This window comes from Amblyomma maculatum, chromosome 1, assembly GCF_055883805.1.
Source record: "Amblyomma maculatum isolate TAMU_Amacu chromosome 1, ASM5588380v1, whole genome shotgun sequence".
Lineage (NCBI taxonomy): Eukaryota > Metazoa > Arthropoda > Arachnida > Ixodida > Ixodidae > Amblyomma > Amblyomma maculatum.
The window spans coordinates 2900898-2917595 of record NC_139344.1 but is presented as its reverse complement, the minus strand read 5'-3'; the positions used below and the strand labels follow the sequence as shown (position 1 = coordinate 2917595).

The 16698-nt window shown below is 45.3% G+C and overlaps 1 protein-coding gene across 1 annotated transcript in view; it reads right to left on the bottom strand.

The window, feature by feature from the left end:
* Positions 1-3852: 3852 nt before the first annotated feature.
* The window catches only part of LOC146201487 (potassium channel subfamily T member 1-like), a 52995-nt gene continuing 40149 nt past the window's right edge, over positions 3853-16698 (bottom strand). Inside the window, exons 3-4 of the mRNA XM_084598239.1 lie at positions 5974-6148; positions 3853-3856 (exon numbers count right to left, since the gene is read on the bottom strand). Of these exons, the coding sequence (XP_084454365.1) occupies positions 3853-3856; positions 5974-6148 (179 nt within the window). The remainder of the gene's footprint in view (positions 3857-5973; positions 6149-16698) is intronic.

Sequence of the window (16698 nt, the reverse complement as noted above, 5' to 3'; positions counted from 1 at the left end):
GGGAAGTGTATTAACGGGAAGGGTTATATAAACCGGACAAATCACGGCCATATATAACAACTAGAGACACCTGACGGGACACAAGTTCTATTATGCTCTTATTTTGTATTATTAAGGTTCTGTCGCGCTTTTTCATTTCATTTTGCTCCTTCGCGGTAAACGCGCGTGCCACGGTTGGCTGCGTTGAGAACTGAAATAGGAACAAAGACAAGAGAGACATAACGACGAATAGAGTGAGAGAGAGTGACGGCGGAAAGAGGGATATCAGGAAAAGGTAAAGAGTTGGAAGCTCTCGTTTCCGGATAAAGTAACCCGTGCGCGAAAAGTGGCGTCAGCACCAGCCCATTCGCGTGTCGGTCAGAGCCCAGAGGCCCGATTGCATCTGAAATTGGTGCAGCTCGTCCAAGCAGGAAATTAGGCTCTGCGCGCTCGCGGTTTTGCGAGGCGAATTCATTCGCGCGCAGAGCGCCGGCGACGGAGCTACGCTTGCTCATTTTATCCCTGCTTATTCGGGGGAAGATTCCGTTAACAGCGCAGCGAGTGAGCTCTGCGCCCGTCAAAGGAGCGCATCCAGCTAGTAACAAGTCCGACTCATTCGAGAAATGCAAATGCCTCAGCAGAAAACAGTCAGTTGCCACTCGCGCGATCCGCCTCATATACCGTGGTCTTCAGCTCAACGACAAACATTACCTTACCTCAAAATTCAGCGTAGTAAAAAAAAAAAAAAAGCAAAACAAAAAATAGAGTGTAATATAAAGAAATAAGGCGTCTCTCATAGCCTGAGTCGCTTTGGGACGTTAAACCCCACAAAACAACCAATAAAGAAAAAAGAAATGAAAGAAGGAAGGAAGATCTGTGCTAAACAAGGAAAGAACTATAGAGAAACAAAGTTAAAAAAAGAGCCCTGTGTAGAAGTTTGCATGAATGGTGGGCGGCTTGACAAAAGAGGTTTTTGATAGTAGTCTTGAAAACTTGAGAAGTCTTGAATTTATATAGGAAAACGAGAAACGAACAGCATGTGAACAGTTCTCGCGCTGCCACAGTGCGTAAAACGGCATGTTTCGGGCTAGTCGATGCGACGCGATTTCGATGGGCCAGCCGTCGTAGACATCAGTGAAGTGTCCTGTTTGTTTCTGCACGTCCGCCTAATACTGACTCTTCTAAAAGCAGAATTGCAGGGCATACATGCAGTCGTTTGCGGTGCCATCCAGTCTGTCTCATGGCTTCGGCAGATTGAAAGCAACACCGCGCGTTCAAAGCTAACGAATATGCTGATGAATAACGCCAGTCGCCACTTAACGTCTTTATCTCAGACGTCTCGCTTATAAATGACACGCCTAGAGCAGAGCGTTGGTTCCAGCCCGTAGGGAAACTGTGCTTTTAGATAAGTTTCCAAATGCCTGTGTAATTACGCGCAAGAAAAATAGCTACTAGGTACAAGACTCTCATGTTCTCTCTCACCCTTCCTTTTCTGATTCGCAAGGAGCACACTGACATGAACCCCGAAATATCCCCGCCGGCGCGGCCATTTCCGCTCATTTATGAGCAGAAGGCTACCGCAGAAATAGGAGCAATAAAAAAAAAAGAAAAAAAAGGACAGGAGCGCTTAAAAAAAAAAAGTGAGGAAACAATATGACGAAAAAAAAAAAAAAACAAGTGGAAATGAAACGTGACCATAATATGATACTCACCTGGATGCACCAAAGCACGAAGGGACGCTCGACCCAAAATATGGCATCCCTGAAAGGAAGAGGACCATTTAGAATATAGAGCAGAAGAGCGATAATCGAGGATTTTTACATTTTTTTTGCAGCCGCTACAGCGCGTACAAAGGAGAAAAACTTGGCGGCTATTTTTTCGTGCATGAAAGGCGTACAATGAGCGTTGACAAACGGGCTCTCAAAACAATGAAAATCCCTTTAAAACTGGATTGGTCAACTTACACGGCGGACGAAATAGGTACAACAACATTTTCTTTTCATTTCCAGGCCAAATATTCGACTTCTCTACTTTGGTCATAAGCAGAAAAACAGTTGGAGAACGTAAAGAAGGCCACAAAACTTTTTGCTCGGTCGGTTCGCCGCTGTACAGCCGCCCTGATTTTTAACAATATAGCGCGAGCATCGACCAAACTGCTGGTCAGCGCCTTACAACGGCGATAAGCGTGCAACACGGCGAGAGTTCGTGCATGCGCAAGAATGTGGAACGTCGCAAACAGACATTGTGGCAGGGCGTGTGTCTTTGTGATCCGAACAGCGTAGCAGAAGACGCTCTCTCTTCGTGCGCGTGCGCGAACTCTCGCCGTGTTGCACGCTTATCGCCGTTATAGGGCGCTGAGCAGCAGTTTGGTCGACGCTCGCGCTATATTGTTAAAAATCAGGGCGGCTGTACACTTAGACCACTCGTACCGGTGCGCAATTTCGCGAGAAACACGCAAGACATGGGACGAAGAGTAGGGCCAGCGTTGATGAGCGTTGTGTAGTTCCTTCAGGCTCACTTTTCTCCCAATTCCTTCTCTCCCCAATATCAAGATTGCGCTTTCAGTAATAATTCATTGTTCCTAATGCCTAGGCCGAAACATTAAAATTAAACCCATGTACAGGGGACTTAAAGGCATTATGGACCACGATTCGATGTTCGCATTTTCCCTCGTGTTGTGTAAAGGAAATTAAAAAAAAAAAAAAAAAAAAGTCTGTTCTCGTGAGCAAGCGCACGAGCGACGCTTACTTGCATAAATATAAAACACTTATTTTCATCAAATAATAATTTCGACAAGGTAAACTCCCGAAGCGTGGGCCGTGTTATTCTGTGCTCGACTGGACATACCGGGTCCACAAAGGGGACAAGAAATAATAACAAAAATAGCAGCGATTTATTTTCACTAATTGAAACTGAAGTGCTATGTGGTTTTGAAAGCACCAATCTTAACGTCTCTTTGTTGTTCTCTTCTGAAGCGACCACTCTCATGCGCGGGTAATTCAATGTGCACGTAACCGTATTCCCGCATTTCTTAGGTGAGTGGTCACATTTTCTGCCTGGTATCTCAACGCACCGTCCAGGCTGACCATAGGCAGCATCCCCTCCGCCAACAGTGGTATTTCTTAAACTGTTCCATTGCGCACGTTTGATACCGCCTGGTGCACGTGGTTTGGCTCGGCGTCCGATTTTTCGCCGACGCAATAAATAGTTTATGGTTTAAGGGGGTTTTACGTCCCAAAGCGACTAAGGCTATGATAGACGCCGTAGTGGAGGACTACGGAAATTTCGACCACCTGAGGTTCTTTAACGTACACTGACATCGCACAGCCCACGGGCGCCTTGCTTTTCGCCTCCACCGAAAAGTGGTCGCCGAAGCCGGTATTCGATCCCGCATCTTCAGGCAGTACTAGTTGTCAAACGCCCTAACCACTGCCCCACATCGGCGGGGACCGACGCAATAAATGTGGCGGCGCAGAGTAAAAAACAGTTAGTAAAATGCGCGGTATGGCTTTTAACTTATCTGTCTTGTTCTCGAGATTGGGGGGAATTTCGTGGGCGCGCAGGCACCTATCTCGGTTTTGAGCTCTCTCTTCTTGAGATCCCCGGTTTTTAGCCGACGCCGGCACAACTGCAATGGTTTGGCTTGGTTTGTGGGGTTTAACGTCTCAAAGCGACTCAGGCTATGAGAGACGCTGTAGTGGAGGACTCTGGAAATTTCGACCACCTGGGGTTCTTTAACGTGCACTTGCATCGCACAGCGCACGGGCGCCTTGCTTTTCGCCTCCATCGAAAAGCGGCCGCCGAGGCCGGGATTCGATCCCACGTCCTTGGGAACAGTGGTCGAGCGCCGTAACCACTGCGCCACCCGACGGGTCAACTGCAATGGTTCGAGTTCAAGCTCACATTGTTAATTCAGCACCACATTTTGATGCTGCAATAGGCAGCAACGGGCAGTTGCAACAAGCTATTTTATTAAAGCTAGCCTTCATCGCGTGACTTCTTGAGAGCAGACGCTCGGTTCATCTACTGGAAGCCGGCAGGATCGTTACTCTGTGCACGTGGCCTGGAGTGCAAGGTACATGGATTTCAGTAAATAACAGCACTAAACCGGGAAAACCCGCCGCGGTAGCTTAGTGGTTAGGGTGCTCGACTGCTGTGCCCGAGAATGCGGGATCGAATCCCGGCCGTGACGGCCTCTTTTCGATGGGGGAGAAAAACAAGGCGTCCGTGTGCTGTGCGATCTCAGTGCATCCCAGTGGTTCCCAAGTGGTCGAAATTATTCGGAGCCCTCCACTACGGCGTCCCTCGTACCCTGAGTCACTTTGGGACGCGTTAAACCCCACAAACCAATCCAGTAAACTAGAAAATTGAAATGAACCATAGCAAGAAAGTATATATTCCTACTACGCACATGTTTTTTTCAAGCTGATAAAAAGCAGCTGAAATCACATCCCTATCTTAAATCATTCGCAATTAAATTAGCGGAAATTGAAAAGCCGACTGAAAGTGCCATCGTCGAAGGAACGCTTCATGGCATTCAGTGCCCGCGAACCAGATGCTTCAAAGCAAGAGAGTAGTTGAACGAGATCACCGCATACAGAACTTATTACCAAACGTAATGAAAATTAACGCCGTAATGAAGGATAAAAATCATCGGCAGACATAGCCAGGATATATTCTAAAGACTCTGCACTGTTTAATGGTGGTTTCACTTTCAAAACGCCCGACCATTGCAGCATTTCAGAGTTAGCGGCTGCCCCATTTTTTCTTTATTCATTTTACGTGTACAATACCCCGCATCCTATTGGCAAGAACCGTTAAACACCAGATCTGCTTAACATTTTCGACCTTGCTATGTACGAATGGGCTTAACTCAAGCCATGCGCAAATCTCGTTTTCAAATATTAAATGTGTCTCGTAATCGCTTTCTCCGATTGAAGCAAGCGTGCCGCCGCGAGCAATATAAGAGGGATAGAAGTTAAAGTTCATTTATTGATTAGGCGGTGATTACATGTGAGATGAACAGCTATATATGTTTTCTAACTAGTTTTTATTTCTAGCTATATCTAAAATCCACTATCGAATTCAGTCGAGAAATAACAAACAAAAAAGTAGAAATTTTGTGCAAAAGACTTTCTGCTTGTTGTAGACCATGACTGTACGCGCACTCTCTGCCCGAATAGCCGCCATGCAAAACTCTCTCATCAGACGTCAGCGACGTTCGTAACAAGCAGGGCTCATTTGTGCGTCGACAGGTTGTCCGTGGTAACGAGGCAAAGTGCAAAAAAAATGAGGTCATCTCAATCAGAGTTCTTTCTTGAGGCGGTACTTAAAACGGGAGTTTCGGTACAGACAGTAGCGATAGCGTATATCAGCAACAAATGACCCGCGAAGAAAACTAAAGTGCCATCAAAAGCACACGAACATATTAGATCGTGCAAGAGAAGTACAAGCGAGGGTGACTAACGCTTGTAAATGACAGTTTTGTTGCCTTCGCACCAAATTGACCTGCGCTAGTAAGTACCCTGATAAAGCCTTTACATCTTGCTGCTCATCTTTCAGTTGTCTTGTTCACGTTTCATTTGTTGCTGATAGTACGCTCGGCCTCTATATTGCACGGAGGCGGCAAGATGTCCCAGCAGTGCGGTCTTCGAGAGCTGAAGCTGGCTGAAACCTTTCCCTTTTTTTTTTTTTTGCATTTATTTCCATTCCGATGGGAGACCTCGCGCGTAAGCGCAGGGACGGCGTAAAACAGGAGCCACTATTGAAGGGCAGAAAATAAAGATGCGAGAACTCGCGACTGACAGTTGACTTCGCCACCCGTTCCAGGGATGAGGGCGAACTTTAACCGTCTTTGCTACCCCCGCATATACACAATCCTTTCCTTTTTTTTTTCTGTGTTTTTTTCTTCTTCTTTTTTTTTTTTTTTTCTGCCAAGAATTGAGAAAAACGGCAATGGGTGAGCACAGGGACGGAGACGAGGGAATGGCGTACCAGTTGATAGCGCCGTTCCTCACGGCCTCGTCGGTGTAGCGCGAGCGGTTCTCGAAAGGCAGGGGGCACTGGTAGCAGGTGGCGTACCGCGGGCCTCTGTCCAACGCCACCCGGCCGACGTAGAGCAGGCAGGCCACGATTTTCACCACGAGCCGGATCACTCGGATGCGGAGGCCTGCGGAGGGAAATGTGCACACACCACTGAGTATAAGCGGCTCATTGCCACTGCGCGTTGGTGTTCGCCGACATTCAAACACGGCACAAAAGAAACGTTGCCAGTGTTCGATAGCCCACGTTTATTTTTATTTTTAATATACGCAGCATATATCAGGTGCTTCAGCTAAAGGTAACCGAGCTGCCAAATTTGAGATCAGCGAAATGTGTTCTTAGTTGGGGAACAGAAGTGCACCAAAGTACTTCGGGGACGTCCAGTAAAACTGCCTCCGCCAACTGCAAAGTGCAGCTCGTTTTATCATTTCCTCAAGTCCTCAACAGGGCCTGTGCACTCTTCTGCCTCGATGGATCGACATGCCAAGTTTATGTCGAAGGTCCATTGCTTGAGGGCCAGTGGTTATGACTCGACGTGCACGGGCTACACAGAGCTGCTAACGCTGCCGATACTGACCGCAATTCTTGCTTTAGACTGCCGTGACAGTGCATAAACCTGGGCGTCACTCAGAGGTGCTGTGAAAATGGATTGGTGCTCAATAGAATGCTACGACAAGGTTGTGCCTAGTTTACTTGGTGAGAAAGGAGGGTAGCATCTGTAGGATAGAGTGACGATCCCATTACCGAGGAATATTGAGAAGTCAAGCGCTGAACGCACCAAGAGCGTTCCGCTTGAAGTTACTGCGTTGTTGGCTTGTAGCTTTTCACCTATGCCGAAATATTTCATACGGTATAAGGTGGGGCAAAACGAGAAAAAAAATTACGAATTGTCACTGTTTGCTCTCTTTTGTTGCACATAGAGAACAAGTAGTACAGAAGCCTTCCTTGGCACACTGGCTAAGCTGCTAGTAATATTGACACGATTAGAATAAAAAGTAGCATTTGTCTCACTTTTTTCCCACACCTGGGGCAAAACAAGATATCAAGATGTAGGTGTGTTCTGGTGTTCCACAGGGGTCAGTTTTGGATCTATTGATTTTCCTGGTGTATATTAACGACATCCCACCATATGTGGAGCCTAACATAACAGTACGTCTTTTCGCAGACGATTGTGTTGTTTACAGACCTGTTCCCTGGACGATCAAATCAGACTAAACATCTCACCAAACAACACCGCGAATTGGTGTGCAGAATGAGGTATGAGGTTCAATGTCAACAAAACAACATGCATCTAATTTACTGATAAAAGGTTGCCGAACCTATACACTTACACTTCAGGGGGCACATCTATAACAAGATCAGACACTGTAAAATATTTAGGTATAACGTTCTCGAGCACACTCAGCATAGATACTTTGATAACACGCACTATTGATAACACTACTCACATTGATAAAGCAAACACTAAGGCATTCAGACAGCTCAATTTCTCGCGTCGGAAATTGGCTACAGCACCACCTCGTGTAAAACTAACTGCTTTTAAAACTATAGTTCAACCGATACTTGAGTGTGCCGGTATCGCATGGTCCCCGCACCAATTCTATCTCCTTGATAAACTAGACAAAATACAGTGCATGGCACTCGCTTTTATTTATTCCAGATACTCACCGTACGACAGCGCCACTGCACTACGCAATTAAGCAAACATTCCGGCTTTAATATCAGCACGACTTTCATAAAGTTCGTTGTTCTTCTTTTTCACGGGCGCATAAACACAGATAAAACAAAGTATATCGGGCCAGCCTTCCAGAATTCATACAGAATTAATCATTATAGGTGCATGAGGCCCTTTTCGTAGCGTTCTGACTCATTTAAATACTCATTTTTTCCCTTTGTCATTGAGGCATGGAATCGTCTCCCAGAACAAATTATGAATGCTGATTCTGCTGATTTATTCGAAACTAAAATTCGAATTACAGGGCACTTCTGTGGGAATAGGATTGACTGCGAATATACTGCTGTTGATTATATCTATGCTTTGCGGGTTTCTCTTTTTTTCTCTTTTTTAATTCTACTCTTGATTGCTTCCTTTCCTCTTTTATACTTCCATTTTTGTTCTTTGCTCCGTAATTTTGATGTTCTTTCATTCTTGATTGTTTACCTGACCCCTTCCTGTATGAGCCTGTAAAGGCTTACAGTCTTTATATATATATATATATATATATATATATATATATATATATATATATATATATATATATATATATATATATATATATATAATGAGACGTCCTGTCGAAACGAAAAACTTTCACTTCTTGCACTTGGAGTTCTATAAGTGCATTCTGTTGGGCTTTGAGTACCCTTCGCGAGCCACTCGTGATACATTTGGCTCTAGATCAGCACAGAAAAAGGTGCCGCGTTGCTCAATAATTATTTGCATATGAGGCACTGGCAGTCACGTCTGTTATGCTTGCCCAGAGTTTAGTAGAACGTTTTTCTTGCACAGAAATATCATCCGATTGAACACATAGAGACCTGTTGAATACTTTTTTTTTCTTTCAACATAACGCCTTTCAACTCAACGTTATTCCTCGGCACCTTTGCTGCAACTACATCTGCCATCTGGCTTGTAAATTCGAAAAAGGGGATCTCTTTATAAATAAAATATGCGCTATTAGCTCTTATTGTTTCACAGAAAGAATTCGTCTTTCAAAACCCCGGTGTGTTTAAGCTGTTTCTGGTAAGGGATGCATATAAAACTCGCCGCTAGACTTCTTCCCCCCTCACCTTTGCAGGGCATCCCTATGGTCAAGAAAGGTTTCGCCAAAGCGCGAATAGAATGCTTTCGCTGGAGTGCGCATTCCGGAGCTTTCTTGATGCTACCCTCTCTCCAAGCAGCTTTGATCGATTTTCTTTTGTATGTATTCGAAGACCATTAGAGGAAAGAAAACAAAAAGGGAACACCCCAGGAAGAAGCCATGCACGAGCGAAAATTACAGTTGCTTCTTCTGAGCGTACTGTCGTGTTTTGCCCCTCACCTATGGTTTATCGTTATGATTATTACAACATAGGGCACTGCAATTCCGTGTACAGTTAACTAATAGAGAGATTTAGCTTACCGTGATCCGCCACCGCGCGTTCCACTGCGCATGCCCAGAGTAAGTAAGTAAGTGAGAAGTCCTGATCCCTTTTGACTCAGGGCAGGCGTTTGTCAACGCCCAGATGCCGTGACGCCGATAGATGGCGCCACATACTTGATGTCGATCGCGGATCTACCCGTGTTACACGGGCAATTTCAACTGCCGTTCAGTTAAATCACAGTTCAGCGTTCAAACTGACGTTGAACTGAACGGCAGTCGACTGTAGTTACACGGACCATATCGCGAACCTCAGTCGACCCCCAGAATCACGTGATCCTCCACATGCAAGCAATTCTTACTAAAAAAAGTGCTTTAGTTTTCATATATAATTTACTTTGTACAGCTAGAAGCAAAATGAAAGGGAACGCGGGAGCGCGTGGCCTCCGCGCTTTGTAAAGCACTGCCACCAACACAAGACTAGAATCGGTGGCACCAAGGGTACGCTCGGAGAGAGCAGACGACCAAGATTACTTTGGATGCATCTTTACCACTGATTATCGTCACCTGTCTGTGACAGCGCATTTGAAAGCGTGGAGGCCACGCGCTCCCGTGTTCCCTTTCATTTTGCTTCTAGCTGTACAACATTTGCACACTTTATATTATTAAATTGCACATTTTGCACACGTTTTCTTTTTCGAGTATCGAACAAAGGAACTCGACACGAAGCCAAGTCAATCCATTTGAGGTGCGTCTGGCTTCGCTGCTTAATCGTCGTTTTTTGGTGCCGCTTCGCGCGCTTGTGTTTTGACACTCGTTTGAGTATTTAAAGTTGCAGGCTGGGACTTGCGTTAGCTAAGGCAGCAACCTTTCATGTGATTTTAGAACGCACAGCGGTTGGAAATGCCGCCGACTCGGTCGATGCGACGCGTCCGCTGACAGCCACCTTGTCAGTTGACTGGTTCAACTGGGACCGCCGACCTCAGTTGAACTGAACCGCAGTTGAGATTTCAACTGCAGTTGGCGCTGCTGTGTAACATCGCTAACTGCCGTTCAGTTAAACTGACCGCCAACTGAACTGCCGTTGAAAACGCCCGTGTAACAGGGGTATAAATCTCTCTAATCTGACGCCGTTACACACCGTGTCGGGGTAGCTTACAGCTGCTCTCCTGAGTACCTCCCCACCCCCCCCCCCCCCCCCCCCCCTCCGGCACACTAAAAAAAAAAAAAAAAAAGAACTGAAAATGGAGCTCCAGCTGAACAATTCCAAACCTTTTTGGCGGTACAGGAAGCCAGTCGCCAGATATCATTGGTGATTTTTTTCCGGCTGTACACAAGGCAGGAATTTAGTGGGTTTTCGGTCCGCATAACGAGGACATTAAACGGCACTCCCCCGCTGTGTAAAAAAACCGTATCACATTATAAAAGCCTGTGCTAGATGACTCTAGGCGAGACATGTGTCTCATTTTGCTCCATGTATCATTGTAATCAGTTCTACTATAATATAGGAGTCGCAACTCTATCTAAGCAAGATAACTTATGCGCCACTCTGCATCATTTCGTAAAGCAGCAAGCGCTTCCTTCCTCTTGATGCCCACGGCAGTAATATTGGAAAACTACCGCAATAGATAAAATGTCTGCAAAGCGTGCAGCCTTAGAGTGTGTGGTTTAACGGCTTCAGTCGCAGTAATTCCAACTAAAATCACTAGCGTCACATGCGAGTAGGCTTCGCCAGAGAAAAAAAAAATTACGTTGTTTTCGCACGAAATTTATTTCGTCATTTAATTATAAAAATACTAGCTGCCTTTGGGTTAACAGACAGCTGTTATCTTAGAAGGATGCATAAAAAGGAATATACGCTCTGCCTCGGATACAAGAAAGAAAACAATTATCATTTATTGTTTAAATCACCAGAAACACATTGGCAGGCCTCGAGTCACAATCATAAAGGAAATTATTTTGGGGGAAAGTATTCTACTCCTCAAGGCGGCACCAATAATGCGGAAGATTAGAAATGATTTCACAGGGAACTGGAGTCGTAAAATACGAACGGCGGCATCATTCGATTTATCAGAGGTCACTTGCACCGTATCACCATCGTATTTTGTGAAATTTATATGCGACAAGAAGCTCGAGAAACGCGCAGCAGTTCTCTCCCCATGGTTCGGCGTCGGACATTCATTAGATGAAGCAAACGCTAAGCATCGCACGGATCCGCAAAAAAAGGCTCGAATCTGTCAACAATTACGGCCCTCAAATCGCCACCGAGAACAGAGACGACGATAAAGAACAAAAGCCTTGGCGCCGACAATTGAGAGTCCTGTAATTAGGTACTCTCAAGGAACAAATGCTTGCGTGCACGCAGTATGACGTACTGGCCGAAAAGGAGAAACTCAAGCGACACAAAACTCCCCTACAAGAGCCACCGAATATTTCAAAGTTCGTGTGCCGACTCAGTCTGTGAGAACATCGCTTTACAAGCCTTTACTCTGCACAAAAAGCTGGGCACTGTGAGCTTGAAAGCAGTGACGCTGGATGAGAGCACTGCTCCCATGTTTGTTACACGCTGCATCGTAAGAGAAATAGTGTTTTTATTTCAAGCCACTGCGAATTTGTACATGGAAAATACCGCGCGGGCCTGGGCTCTACGGCGTAATGCAGAAATGCAAGATGTGCATGTTTTATTAGTCGCATATTCAATGTCACCAATGAGAGCTAGACTAGAGAAATGCAAGAACTGCTTCAATACTTTTCACGATAAATAAAGTTTTAATAAAATCGTAGTGACTGCCCATTTAGTACGCAACAAATACCACTGATTCTATATGAAATTATTGTATCAATTTATTAAGTGAAGAAAAAATTGTGCCTTCGTCATTATTTAGAACTATGCTCATCGTGAACGAGCTATCCTGTAATATATTGTTCTTGTTATCCTAAATGGCCTTATTTGGGGACTGAAATTGGTAAGAACATTCTAAACTCTCGACTACCACACTTTAGCATTTGTCATGCGCGTACTTTGTCATCGTTTCCGTCACTCAGTTATCCTCGGATGAAAACCTTTGTACCAAACTGCAGAACGCTTCATTTCTTTGGGAGGCTTGTCAGCAGTGGTGTCTTGGAAGCAGCGAGGAGGAAATAGACAGCATAGACTTTCTAAGCTACTGTGCAGCGCCAGGTGGCATTAGCAAGGTTGTTTGTAGGGGTCACAGTGTGACCTATACCCATGAATTCGAAAGCACGTCCGCACAATGGAAAGAGAAAATGGTCCTCTGGGAGGGCGCTGAGAAACGATCCTGCCAAGCAACGTGTTGTGGCCCTGAGCATGAAACGCAAGGGCACACAGAGATGGCAGTAGCGCAGGCATATTCTCGACAGCCAAGTGTCCGAATTAAGAAAAAGAAGAAGAAGAAGAAGAGGAAGAAGAAGAAGAGGAAGAAGTAGAAGAGGAAGAAGATGGAGGGGGAGGAGGAGGAGAAGAAGAAGAAGAAGTAGAAGAGGAAGAAGATGGAGGAGGAGGAGAAGAAGAAGAAGAAGAGGAAGAAGTAGAAGAGGAAGAAGATGGAGGAGGAGGAGGAGGAGGAGAAGAAGAAGAAGAAGAAGAAAAAGAGGAAGAAGATGGAGGAGGAGGAGGAAGAAGTAGAAGAGGAAGAAGATGGAGGAGGAGAAGAAGAAGAAGAGGAAGAGGAAGAAGTAGAAGAGGAAGAAGATGGAGGGGAGGAGGAGGAGAAGAAGAAGAAGAAGTAGAAGAGGAAGAAGATGGAGGAGGAGAAGAAGAAGAATAAGTAGAAGAGGAAGAAGATGGAGGAGGAGAAGAAGAAGAATAAGTAGAAGAGGAAGAAGATGGAGGAGGAGGAGGAGGAGAAGAAGAAGAGGAAGAAGATGGAGGAGGAGGAGGAGGAGAAGAAGAAGAGGAGGAGGAAGACGTAGAAGAGGAAGAAGATGGAGAAGAAGAAGAAGAAGAAGACGAAGAAGAAGAAGAAGAAGAAGAAGAAGAAGAAGAAGAAGAAGAAGAAGAAGAAGAAGAAGAAGAAGAAGAAGAAGAAGAAGAAGAAGAAGAAGAAGAAGAAGAAGAAGAAGAAGAAGAAGAAGAAGAAGAAGAAGAAGAAGAAGAAGAAAATCCCGGAGCCCTCAACAAGCAAAGGGAGCTCCACTGAAATCGTTCCTGATTCCGAGCCGTGCACGCTTTGGCGCCACAAATGAGTGAACCCGAGAAGCGCCTTGAAATAGTGAAATGCACGTCACGCAAAGCGTGGCATGCAAATATTATTAATAGGTTCTTCTATTGGAGCTTGAATACCGCCTATCTGTATAAACGTGTCAGCCACACACGCGTCGCTGTTTTACTATATGTTTCGAGATGATTCAATCTCTCCTGTACGCTTTACGACGCGCTATTCATTACATGTAAAGGATTTGAACCGCCCAGTAAACCGACATAAACGTTTACTGCAAACAAAAAGATAAACCGTCCAATCTTAAAACTTCGTTATGCAGAGAAATTTAAGGAGCAACCGTGTAAAAAAAGTCGCCTCATACGGGCGTCAGAAAACGCAAAGTGAAACCAATAATTGAAAACGAAAATACGAGGAACGTTGCCACTCGATGCAGCTTTGCTCGCCAGTTTTACTCACGCTATCCCTTGAATATAGCTCTGAATCGAGGCACCGTCCTTGATTGAGTTGAAAGCAGAGTTCATCGTGGGCGGAATAAGGAACTTCCTTTCACGGCTATCTTTACCATACTTCGCACACTGTAGAGTGTTACTCACAATGATCTCCATCATATCTTTTTTTTCTGCAGTATAATGCCTTTCAAGAAGTTCGCTGCAATTGATTCTGTAACCAAATGGTTTGCGCTATTCCAAAGCCCTGCTTATGGGCACTCAGAAGGCGGAAGCGGCATTGCTGCGATTTAGCCAGATGTGCTCTGCTGACCAATGGATTCCTAAGTTCTGGAGTTTCCAAAAATTTCCGCTTCCCTGCTTGTTACCAAAGCTAAAAGCTGCAACAAAACAGGACATTTTTTTTAGTTATGTCACATGTAGGTAATTCTGCTTGTTACAATCTGCCCACTGCTGATTAGAACAAGATCATATAATCAACTGCGAGGGCTATCCTGTTAATAGTCTCAGTTTAGTGGGTTGGAACCCAGCTGCGCTTCCGTTGAAGCGAAAAAAAAGAAAAAGAGACGCAATCTGTGCTCCGCGATGAGATTGCACGTTTGAGACGCTCACGTGGTCAAAATTAATCCAAAGCCCTGCGCTACTCCGTCGTTTTCTAGCTCAAGTGCTGCTTTGGAATGTTAAAGGGGTACTGAGGCAAGATTAAAGTCGGCACGCATCGATTTTTAAGTGACGGTGGAACCGCTGTAATCGAAAACAAAGTTTTTATCAAGCAAGAAAAAAAAAACAGGAATTAAATGCAGATGTCGCCACTATCGGCCGATTTCGCAGGTCAATTTCGTGTGCGATACTGATTTTTGTGGAGCATCCCAGAGGTCGCACTATGCCACTATTCTTTCAAAAAACGATGGCAACCCGTACTTCCCAGCACAAACAGAGCAAAGTGAGTCAATTTCTGAACCTAAATATACGTCTTCTGCTTCCGGACGAACGTCACCATAACAAGAAATGGCTTTAGAACTGAGATCACTAATTGTATGAAGTTCTCCTCAGTATCGATTTAAGAAATCTCACTGAAAACTCTACTGAAACGCAAGACCTCCCGCTTAATGACATTTTCGTTCTCGTGACAGGACTCCACGAAGTCGGAATCAATACGTAGGCTTATATTACGTCGAGCTTCATCGGCCACACAGTTGTTTCGAGACATAAAAATAGATCACGCACGTTAGCTTTCTAAAGTCGATGAAGAGGCAGGGAGGGATGGTCCAGGGGCACGGTTACGAATCGATTTCGACCACCTAGAGTTATTTAACGTGCGATCACCGCGCACAGGCGTGGTTTGGATCATATATCTCCCACGAAATGCGGCCGCCCCAGCTGAGGTCTGAACCCGCGGCCCTGACCACAGCGGCAGAACGTCATGACCATGGAGCCACCATGCAGCAGGTTCTTAAATACGAAGATAAGAGCTAGGTACTGAACACGGCACACTTTTATACTGATGTCCTTTAACGAACCAGGACTGCTATTGGAGCCAAGCAGCAGAGACCATCATGAAGGATCCGCGTGGGCCAGCTCCATATACGGTATTTGTGGGAATGAACGAACAGTTATGAAAACCAACAGTGGCAAAACCTAAGCAGCGTTCTGGCATTGTAGATACAATCAAGGCTTTTATCATCGGTGGTTAGATGAGGCCAACGGGATTCTTGGTGGGCGTTAAGTGTCATTGAGCAGTACGTCTGCGCGCGTCGTAGATCTGAACTCCACTTCCGAAGGACGAGGTTACGTGAAAGGGCAGGAGTGCTAACTATCCTACTTTGATCGAGAGCTGAACGGCGCCTTAAGGAAGCTGCTAACGGGATCAGAACCGACCGACTTAAGATTCAGGAGGGGGGGGGGGGGGGGGGGGCGATGTAGCTCAACCGCAATGCATGCTGATATTTCCCACTTCCATTGCAGTATGAGCAACCTGTAGTTTTGAGGCCGCCGATGGTACATAAAATGGGGCATATTTTTCGAGTCTTAGCCTTTTATAACACGGTTTCAATGTGTCTTTGCTTCATAGTCTAAATGGCAACTGCAGGCATCTTATGTAGTCCAGACTGCAACAAATTACTATATGCTGTTGTGCCTGCTCTGTTTATTAAGTAGACGGCTTTGTTTATGACGATTTCAAAGATGGCCAGTGTAGTGGCGAGGCAGAGCAGACTAGTTCTGCCTGGGCATGATTATCAAACTATTCGCTCGCTAATTTTAGATAAACTGCAACCGCTTGGGATGTGCCGTTACTTAGTTTATCTCGCTCTAAACCTGAGTTCAATGAATTTCTATTTCAGATTTTCATCTAAGTTGACTCGGCATTTATGGTGTTCGGTCGCTCAAAAAGCAGTATGTCGTTACTCGTGTCTAAACAAAAATGCTGCCTTCATTGGGGTTTTATTCTTGTTTTTGGTACATTTGATATTCTGAAATTGCCCGCCGTACTGGCGGCCATGGCTTTCCATAAGGCGCAGGGCGCAACACGCGGCTTGCCAGGCATGTGTCCGCAACTACAATTTTTAGCCCACCACTGGCGTTAATAATTCCGGAAATTCGCGTGGGAAACCTCAGCAGCTAACAGTGAAATGTGATTGTGGATGCATAAGACAGAGTTTTTTTGCCTTAGGAATATGGTAAAAAAAGTAAAAAAGAAAAAAAAAAAACCCTAGAGCTTCGAGAAGACCACTGCACCACCCCACGGAAGACGTGCTTTCTCTGTGGCGTTATCACTACCGACAATGCCCACAACACAGCGCAAAGGAGAGGGACACAGAGAAGGAAGATCGCAGACAAGCGTTCCCTGTCCACAGTAATTTCCTACTGTTCCTCTTCATCTTGCCTTTTTGCGCCGTGTTGTGACCAAGCAGTACCAACTAAGCCTACCAACCCGAAGGTTCTCTTGCTCGCGCGCTCTTTATATGTTTT